General features: G+C 45.6%; 2 protein-coding genes across 2 annotated transcripts in view; one reads left to right on the top strand and one right to left on the bottom strand.

Moving 5' to 3' along the window:
* Window positions 1-1,047, bottom strand: part of tmeff1a (transmembrane protein with EGF-like and two follistatin-like domains 1a) — a 16,809-nt gene extending 15,762 nt beyond the window's left edge. The window contains exon 1 of the mRNA XM_076300070.1: window positions 930-1,047. Within this exon, the coding sequence (XP_076156185.1) occupies window positions 930-1,047 (118 nt within the window). The remainder of the gene's footprint in view (window positions 1-929) is intronic.
* An 822-nt stretch (window positions 1,048-1,869) lies between these two features.
* slc39a6 (solute carrier family 39 member 6) overlaps window positions 1,870-10,000 on the top strand; it is a 32,145-nt gene continuing 24,014 nt past the window's right edge. Inside the window, exons 1-4 of the mRNA XM_076300174.1 lie at window positions 1,870-1,988; window positions 4,018-4,569; window positions 6,248-6,374; window positions 8,840-8,881. Coding sequence (XP_076156289.1) covers window positions 4,021-4,569; window positions 6,248-6,374; window positions 8,840-8,881 — 718 coding nt within the window. The 5' untranslated portion in view covers window positions 1,870-1,988; window positions 4,018-4,020. The remainder of the gene's footprint in view (window positions 1,989-4,017; window positions 4,570-6,247; window positions 6,375-8,839; window positions 8,882-10,000) is intronic.

The following is a 10,000-nucleotide window of genomic DNA, read 5'->3' as shown; positions in this document are numbered from 1 at the left end:
TTAAGAGCCCATTTCAATTCAATTCTGGAATTTTGCACAAGCCTGACACAGATGCACTGTGAAACTCTGAGCAAGACATGTCATGCACGCTACTATCAGAGTATTATAGCATGACTCCCACACTAGAGTAATATAGCATGACTCCCACACTATCAGAGTAATATAGCATGATGACTCCCACACTATCAGAGTAATATAGCATGACTCCCACACTAGAGTAATATAGCATGACTCCCACACTATCAGAGTAATATAGCATGACTCCCACACTAGAGTAATATAGCATGTCTCCCACACTATCAGAGTAATATAGCATGACTCCCACACTATCAGAGTAATATAGCATGACTCCCACACTATCAGAGTAATATAGCATGACTCCCACACTAGAGTAATATAGCATGTCTCCCACACTATCAGAGTAATATAGCATGACTCCCACACTAGAGTCATATAACATGACTCCCACACTATCAGAGTAATATAGCATTACATGACTCCCACACTATCAGAGTAATATAGCATGACTCCCACACTAGAGTAATATAGCATGTCTCCCACACTAGAGTAATATAGCATGACTCCCACACTATCAGAGTAATATAGCATGACTCCCACACTAGAGTAATATAGCATGACTCCCACACTACCAGAGTAATATAGCATGACTCCCACACTATCAGAGTAATATAGCATGACTCCCACACTATCAGAGTAATATAGCATGTCTCCCACACTGAGGTAATTTTTAAATTCTCAACATAGACCCTTTAAAGCTTACACACATGCTTGCAAGTCTGACGGGAGTGGGACACCAACCTGCATACACACTCACACACACACTCACTCAGGTAGACAGTCACACACAAACACAGTGAAGCTTTCCTACATCTTTGTGTGTGTTTGTGTGTGTGTGAGCATGGTCCTACCTGCACAGTTCTGCTCTTGCTCCGGTTGACACTCTCTGCTTTCTGGGTAAGACGCCCATGCGGAGGACACACACACCACAGATCCGAGACACACACGCAGAAGAATATCGTTCCACATCATCAAACACACACACACACACACACACACACACACGTTGTTGGGAGGGCGGTGTCGCTGCTCGGTCTCAGTCCCTGGTGCTGCTGCTACATCTGCTCCCACTGCCCAGAGTCCGCTTCTGCTGCCTCGGCAACCGCCGTCATGGAGACCACATCCAGCATCCAAACGCGGTCCAGTGCTGCTGGAGCGATCTGCGAAATCACACACACACACAAATCAATGAGAGACTGCAGAAGAAAACATAAAGAAGACTCTGTCACGTGAGGAGGACCAGTCCTGTTCGCACACACACCCAACCTGCACACACACACACACACACACAACCTGCACACACACACACACACACACACACACACAGAGGCTTGTGAGCTCTTGCAGTCTTGTTTCCTGGCAACTGTGATTGATTGTGAGCAGAGGGGCATGAAGGGAGGGAGGGGGGCAGACACACACACATTTTGAAGCAGGACAGTATCCACTCGTTCTTTTGTTCACTGTGTGTGTGTGTGTGTGTGTGTGTGTGTGTCCTTTATATGAGGTGGGCTCAGACGATCTCGCAGCTCACTGTCTGAGGTCATGTTTGAAGAACAAACTAAAGTGCTTTTATATAATGAGTGTCTCGTGTTGTTTAATAGGCTACATCGCCGATATATCGGCCCACGCGACTGTGTCATGACGTCGCCAGACAGGGCAGCAGCAGGCTGGGGCTCGCGCTCACCCAGGTGTCGTCAGTATGCTAGTCACGCGCCCCCTATCGGCTACCCGCGCACCAGAGCAATGCAGCCCTACGTCACGAAACTGCTGCCTCTCCTGACCAATGAAGTAGCTCGATGCTTCTGTTGTTGAGATTCGGAACATATTGGAGAATTTAGGCCGAGAGGGACGAATGAGTGAGTGGCAGGCGCGAGAGTGAGAGACTCACGGAGAAGAGAAAACGGTACTTGGTAAGTTACATCTTTCTCTGGCACGAGCACTCGAAGAATTTAATCATTCTGTGGTCTTGGTACGCGAGTACCGTGTTGCGGTGCCGGTGAATTTCTTCTCCGTAGCGCGTTTCCGGTGTGTGACGTGCGATGTGCACACGGTACACTAAACAAAGACCGCGCGGTGCGCAGAAAGGCATTTAAAGGCACTTTCTTTGGATCGCGGGGCGCGGAGCGCCAGCCCACGAGTGGGCTCAGTTGTGTAAAACGAGGTGTGTGTGGCGTGGTAGTCAAGATTTTAGACGGAGGAAATAGATCGGTCGGTGGTGCCACGAGACTGCGGACAGGCCACGTCCGCGTGATGCTTCACCATCTGTTCCAGTCTCACGACCTTCGGAGAAAGATACGCGTCAACCACATAACCACACACACACACACACCACGTACACTCTTTACATTATGTGATTAGATATTTTGCGACGAAGTGTAGCCTGTAGGTGACTGCCTGCAGTGTGTGGTGTCGAGGCGTCTACAGTTTATTCGTCCATCGGCCCATCGCGCACGCACGCTCAAACACAGACACGTAGCGCATCATTAGCGAGGCAGCCGGACCATGGCCATGTGTCCGAGTGAATGTGTTCCGAGGCACGTTGTTCTCTTTTAGCTGGTTAGAACAGGGAGAAGCAGGTGTTGGAGGAGCTACTACATGCTAACGCTAGCTCTACTTCCCCAATGCAACAGTGGCGTAGCTGTGTATGTGAGAGAGAGAGTGTTTGGCTGTGTCTCAAACTGCGTACTTCATACTTAAACTAAGTATTTGAAGTGTGTAAGTGTATTTGGGCCGGACTGGGCCACGGCAAGAAACCGAAGCAAGAACACACACACACACTAACTGGCGCGTTAATGCCGGGGCTTACCTGGCCTTCAGCCAATGAGGGGCCTCCTAATAATAAAAATAATGATAATAAACAGCCGCGGCTGTGCAGGTGGAGTGAGGCCCCCCTGTTTTCTCTTCGAAAGTGTGTTACATTTTGTTACAATCTTAACAAATCCCACCACACACACACACACACACATGCTGGATTTGCAACACATACACACACACACACGCTGGATTTGCAACACACATACGGCTGGTGGGCGTTGCCAGGGTAGCAGTCACCTGTATAAACACACACCAACTCAGAGGCCTCTGCCTCTACACACACACATCTATACACTGAGCTACTGGTTTGTCCTCTAAACACACACACACATACACACTCATGCTGAGCTTCTACACAGACTCACCCACACACACACCCACAAGTTACACTACAACTTGGGTAAGGCCCTGATACAGCCATTAGCTGTAGATGTGTTTGTGTGTGTGTGTGTGTGTGTGTGTGTGTGTCTGTCTGTATGTATGTCTGTGTGCAGTGTTTCCCACAGAATGGAATTCTGTTTGTGGTGGTATCTGATGTAGGCTGTAGGGGTGTGTGTGTGTGTGTGTGGGGGGGGGGGGGTACTACTTATAGGCATTAGAAATAAAGACTAGCACTTAGTTATGCCCCATGGTAGTTTCCCAGACACCCTTCAGCATGATATGGCCAAGATATTAGCACCCAGCTGTGAATAAATCAAGGCAGCACTCATCCCACAAGTGCATGTTCCTTACAAACGGGGCACCATTTGAAAGGGAACTAAACAGGCTTTCCAACAGTATTTTTTGTTACTTTTTGTTTATTTGCATTTCGTTTGCTTGGATTTTGTATTATTACCGAGAAATATGCTAGTTTTACTGACATATGTAAGTTGCTTTAGATGGAAAGCATGGTGTTTACTGATAACATGTTGTTTACTGATAGCATGTTGTTTACAGATAGCTTGTTGTTTACTGATAGTATGTATGTTGCTTGAGATGGAAAGCATGGTGTTTACAGATAGCATGTTGTTTACTGTAAGTTGCTTGAGATGGAAGCGTCTGCTAAAAGAATACATGTAAGTGTAAATATAAGTATAAGTATAAATATAAGTATAAATATAAATATTTTTTCTCCTGAAACTCTAGAACATGTTGGGATGTAGAAGGCCACGCCCCTGTGGGCCTCTGATTGGCCCGCTGCTGCTGCTGTGGGCGTGTGCTGTGAGGGTTGGCGTGGCGGCGACGTCTGCAGGCTGTGGCGGGGAGTCGGTTGCCGTGGCGACGGACGGGCGTGCGGCGCGTCTGGCTCAGGAGCGCCACCTGTGGGTGCTGTTTGAGAAGTACGGCGACGGCAACGGCTCCCTCACGCTGCAGGGCCTCCAGCTGATGCTGCGACACGTGGGGCTCGGACGCCTGCGCACGTCCAGCGGCGCACACACACACGGGCACACACACGCGCACGACAAGGGCCAGCCCAACACACCCACACCCACACACTCACACTCACACACAGACCCACCCACACACTCACACTCACACACACACACACACACACACACACACACACACCCTGTGCGGTCCAGACGCAGTGCTGAGTATGACCTCACTCAGGACCACACCCCCTCTGCTCAGAACACGCCCACAACAACGCAACACGACGACCATGACCAACAACCTCTCGGCAACAGCAGTCAGCAGGTGAGATACTCACACTTTCTCACACACACACAGACACGCACACACTCACTAACACACACTCACACACACGTTTGTGAGGTAGCTAAAGTACGATATTGATATCGATAATGATATTCACTTCAGTTAAGCACGTGAATGCAGTGCAATGAGTTCATCATGTTTTCACCGTTTGGCTTCGTTGGCCCGTGCAGCGATTGTGACAAATCTGTCCATTTTAGGTCAGCTATCGGAACGTCACAGCGATTGTGACAAAGTTAGCTATCGGAACGTCACATACCAACCGTCACGTATGTCCAACATCTTACGTGTATCTGTCACTTAATATTTATTTCTATTCAAATCAAGGCGGCGGATTCCTAAAGAAACGCAAGCACCCACACCATACATCATACATACAGTACTCTGCTTGCAATAGTAAGTCCCTTCACCATACTTGCAGTACACTGCCCCCCCCTCCCTACACAGCACATTATTTCATCAGGAAGCTTCTCCAACACACATCCCCAACATACTTACAGCACACTGCCCCCCCCCCCCCCCCCAATACACAGCACATTGTCTCATGAGGAAGCTTCTCCAACACACATATGCCCTCCCCCCACATACACAGCACACTATCCCATCTCCCCTGTCATCCCCCCAACACACACACCAAGACCCTTGAGCCGTGGATATGCCCAAGGTTTCTTCCTTGGTAAGGGAGTTTTTCCTTGCCGCTGTTGCTCTTGGGTGCTCCTTGTTGGTTCCCCCCTCCAATCCCAATCCTCCCCCACCTTTCTTATGCAGCCCTTGCCACTTAATCTACTAAACCCCTCTTCTACTGCACTTTTTACCCCCCCCCCCCCCCATAAATGCACAAATAGGCTGACACCAGACATAATTTCACTGCATTTCTTACTTCCAGTAACTATATGCATGTGACAATAAACTTCCTTGTATCCTTGTACCATAAGTTTATCTAAATTAGCTATGTACCCAAAATTACATTTTACCGTCACTCGAAGAGCTGTAAACAGTGTGGTAAGGCTGCATGTACAAATCCGCTTGGAGCTCCAGTGGAATTTTGATTTGCCAACGAGAATTCTCGGGCTAACCGTTTACTGGTAACTTGCAGCTAGCTCGGCTGGCGGCACTGTTGCTAAGTTACGTTATGAAGTTTGGCACAATTGACAATACATTCTCACACAGGATAGGGATCAATAATACTTTCCACTATCCCAAAGATTTACTATACATCTCTTCTATGATTTATTTCGATTTTACAGTGTTGACAATTACATAATCATTGAAAAAAAAACATAGATAGTTCTAACATGAAATAAACGTTTTTTTTTTTTTAATCAACCTTCCGCGCCTCCCATCAAATCATTTGGTGCCCCCCAGGGGAGGCGCGCCTCACAGTTTGGGAACATCTGGTGTAAGGTAACTGAAGCGTGTTTGTCTCTTTTTCTCTCTCCCTCACTCTCTATCTCTCTCTCCCTCCCTCCTCTCCTTTCCTCTCTCCCTCCTCTCTCTCTCTCTCCTTCTCTCCCTCCCTCCTCCCTCTCTCTCTCTCTTCTTCTCTCTCTCTCTCTCCTTCTCTCCCTCCCTCTCCCTATCCCTCCCTCTCTCTCTCTCTCTCTCTCTCTCTCCCTCCCTCTCCCTCTCTCCTTCTCTCCCTCCTCTCTCTCTCTCCCAGTGTCTGAGTGCTTCCTCTTTGCTGAAGGATCATGGGATAGGATCGGGTGGCATCTCCGTCAGTGATTTCGGCTTCCTGTGTCCTGCTCTCCTTTCTCAGATTGACTCCCAGTCCTGCCTGCGGCACGGTGAGTGTGTGTGTGCATGTCTGTGTGTGTGTGCGTGACTGTGTGTGTGTGTGTCTGTGTGTGTGTGTGCGTGACTGTGTGTGTGTGTGTGTCTGTGTGTGTGTGCGTGACTGTGTGTGTCTGTGTGTGTGTGCATGTCTGTGTGCATGTGTGTGTCTGTGTGTGTGTGTCTGTGTGCATGTGTGTGTCAGTGTCCTGTCTCATTAAAGGCATAAAAAGCCCCCCAAAAATATACTTTAAATTGTGTTTACACACCTCTAAATAGCATTTACACACCTAGTGTTTACACACCTCTAAATAGTGTTTACGCACCTCTAAATAGTGTTTACGCACCTAGTGTTTACACACCTCTTAATAGTGTTTACACACCTAGTGTTTACACACCTCTAAATAGTGTTTACGCACCTCTAAATAGTGTTTACGCACCTCTAAATTGTGTTTACGCACCTTGGGCTATATCTTGCACTTTAATGCAATTGACTTCGCGCAAATCGCTTTGTGGGCGGATCTTGGGCGCTGTTTCTATTTTACCGGCGGAATATTGACTGTGAATATTGATTCGTGGAAATGTGTTCGCAACACAGGCACCCAAGCAAGCGCTCCTGCAGGTGTAAGCTACGGCTGTACCTTACCAACAGGCAACTCAACAACGAGAAACACTTTCCAAGTTGACCTAACTTTCCAACTCTGCACAGTATCCCATTAACTGCATGACAGTGGGCTATTTACAAAATTTATTTTATGTAAAGTAGAGTTTGTAAACACGTTATCATCAACTTAATGCACGCACAACTTTTGTTTGAGCAGGAGAGAGAATAACAATGAATGGACGCAGCAACTACAGAAATTGTAGCGAAGGCTACTTGCTGCTTTCTTTTACTGTCTATGGTTGCTGGTTAACAGCACATAATAAGCTTATTTAAGGGAATTCACAAACTCAAGACTTCAAGGCCATCATGGATATAAAACGTTTTTTGAAAACAACGAAAGGATGGAGGGAACATAGCAAAGCTTGGAGTTATTCCAGATGGGCTACAACAAGGTAGGCAAATTTGTGGTGCTTGTCAAAACCTTAGCGCAGCTGGAATAATGCTTATAGGCTGATGTTAAAGCGCACAAGATGTTTAAAGCCATACAAAACGGTAAATTGGAACATAACTAAAGGTAACTTTAGCCTTTAGGGCTGTATAAAGTTGTCCAAATTAATAGGTCGTAATTAGGCATTGTTGTTGTAAAGATATTGCATGTAGATGTACTAAATAGGCTACTAAATTTTTAGTTGACCAATGCACGAACAAAGCCGGGAAACGGACAAATATTATCAAGGCTTTGAATGTTTCCATCTGTGCACAGGGTGTCTGTAGATCGGTGTGCATAGCATTCATTTCTGCAGACCTGTGGCCATGCATGCGCCCTTAAAATAGCATCTGAATTTGCGCCACTGACTTTAGACCAGGAATTGTTTTCTGAAACTGCAAAATATTAACAGGGACCGTTTGCGCCGGAACACACCCCCTTTTTTCGCTGAAACGTCCCCGTGGGCGCACATGTACCTGTGGAGGGAAAATTCCCATATGCGCTGACTGCAAAATAGGAAAGACAAAAGCGTGAGTATACAAAGTCAATTGCGCTGGTGTGCAAAATAGAGCCCCTAGTGTTTACACACCTCTAAATTGTGTTTACACACCTCAAAATTGTGTTTTCGCACCTCTAAATAGTGTTTACACACCTCTAAATTGTGTTTACGCACCTAGTGTTTACGCACCTCTAAATAGTGTTTACACATCTAGTGTTTACACACCTCTAAATAGTGTTTACACACCTCTAAATTGTGTTTACGCACCTAAATAGTGTTTACGCACCTAGTGTTTACACACCTCTAAATTGTGTTTACACATCTAGTGTTTACGCACCTAGTGTTTACACACCTCTAAATTGTGTTTACACATCTAGTGTTTACGCACCTCTAAATTGTGTTTACACATCTAGTGTTTACGCACCTCTAAATTGTGTTTACACACCTAGTGTTTACACACCTCTAAATAGTGTTTACGCACCTAGTGTTTACACACCTCGAAATTGTGTTTACGCACTTCTAAATTGTGTTTATCAACCTCTGTATAACAGCTGTATAACGATATAAAGGTTGTTGTAAGGCGTTGTTGTTGTAAAGATATTGCATGAACCTAACCGGTAAACGGACAAATATAAACTAAATTCCTGCAGGCGCCCCTGACGAGCATTGGATTCACACACCAGATCTTGCTAGAGTTTAAACAGCAAACCGGCAGCAAATCCTGACATTAGGCTACTGTAATGTGTGTGTGTGTGTGTGTGTTGATTACTAATGTGCGTGTTGTGTTTGTGTCTGTGTTGATTACTAAATGTTTGTGTTGATTACTAAGTGTTTGTGTTTGTGTTGATTACTAATGTGTGTGTGTGTGTGTGTGTGTTTGTGTCTGTAGCAAGTCATGAGGATCATCCCAAGAGCACTAAGGGTGCATCAGGTGAGCAGTGCTGTTTCATAGAACCCCAACCACAGAACCCTAACCACAGATCCCTAACCACAGAACCCTAACCACAGATCTCTAACCACAGAACCCCAACCACAGAACCCTAACCACAGATCCCTAACCACAGAACCCTAACCACAGATCTCTAACCACAGAACCCTAACCACAGATCCCTAACCACAGAACCCCAACCACAGATCCCTAACCACAGATATCTAACCACAGAACCCTAACCATAGAACCCTAACCATAGAAACACCATTAGGGCTGTAACAATAAACCAAACTCACAATTTGATTATCAAATTTTTTGACCCACGGTTTGATACATACCTCTTTTTTGTTGGGTGTGCAACATTTCATTTCATAACATTTCAATAGAATATTTGAAAACCTGTATAAACTGGATAAAAAAATGATCAATATTATATGATATTAATATATGATATGGATATATAAACAACTGATATAAAATGAGAAAATACTGGATTTGTGATATGCATGACGGCACACATTATGCAGATTCTAGCCGAGGTGCTATTACTATTACAGCTCCACCTTTCTGTCTCTTGTTGCTTCAGCTGCCTGTTAGCAGCTCTGGTTGAAGCCTGGACATATTGTACACAAAGTAGCATAGTTGGCTAGCTTATCATAGTCTACTGGTTGAAGCCTGGACATATTGTAAACAAAGTAGCATAGTTGGCTAGCTTATCATAGTCTACTGGTTGAAGCCTGGACATATTGTACACAAAGTAGCCTAGTTGGCTAGCTTATCATAGTCTACTGGTTGAAGCCTGGAATTATTGTAAACAAAGTAGCATAGTTGGCTAGCTTATCATAGTCTACTGGTTGAAGCCTGGACATATTGTACACAAAGTAGCATAGTTGGCTAGCTTATCATAGTCTACTGGTTGAAGCCTGGACATATTGTACACAAAGTAGCATAGTTGGCTAGCTTATCATAGTCTACTGGTTGAAGCCTGGACATATTGTACACAAAGTAGCATAGTTGGCTAGCTTATCATAGTCTACTGGTTGAAGCCTGGACATATTGTAAACAAAGTAGCATAGTTGGCTAGCTTATCATAGTCTACTGGTTGAAGCCTGGACATAT

Source organism: Alosa pseudoharengus, unplaced genomic scaffold (genome assembly GCF_046254945.1).
Source record: "Alosa pseudoharengus isolate Yale_2024_CS ecotype anadromous, Long Island Sound unplaced genomic scaffold, YU_APseudo_1.1 YU_APseudo_1.1_scf_22, whole genome shotgun sequence".
Taxonomy (NCBI): domain Eukaryota; kingdom Metazoa; phylum Chordata; class Actinopteri; order Clupeiformes; family Clupeidae; genus Alosa; species Alosa pseudoharengus.
The sequence above is the reverse complement of the archived record's forward strand: the minus strand, read 5'-3'. Positions and strand labels throughout refer to the sequence as shown.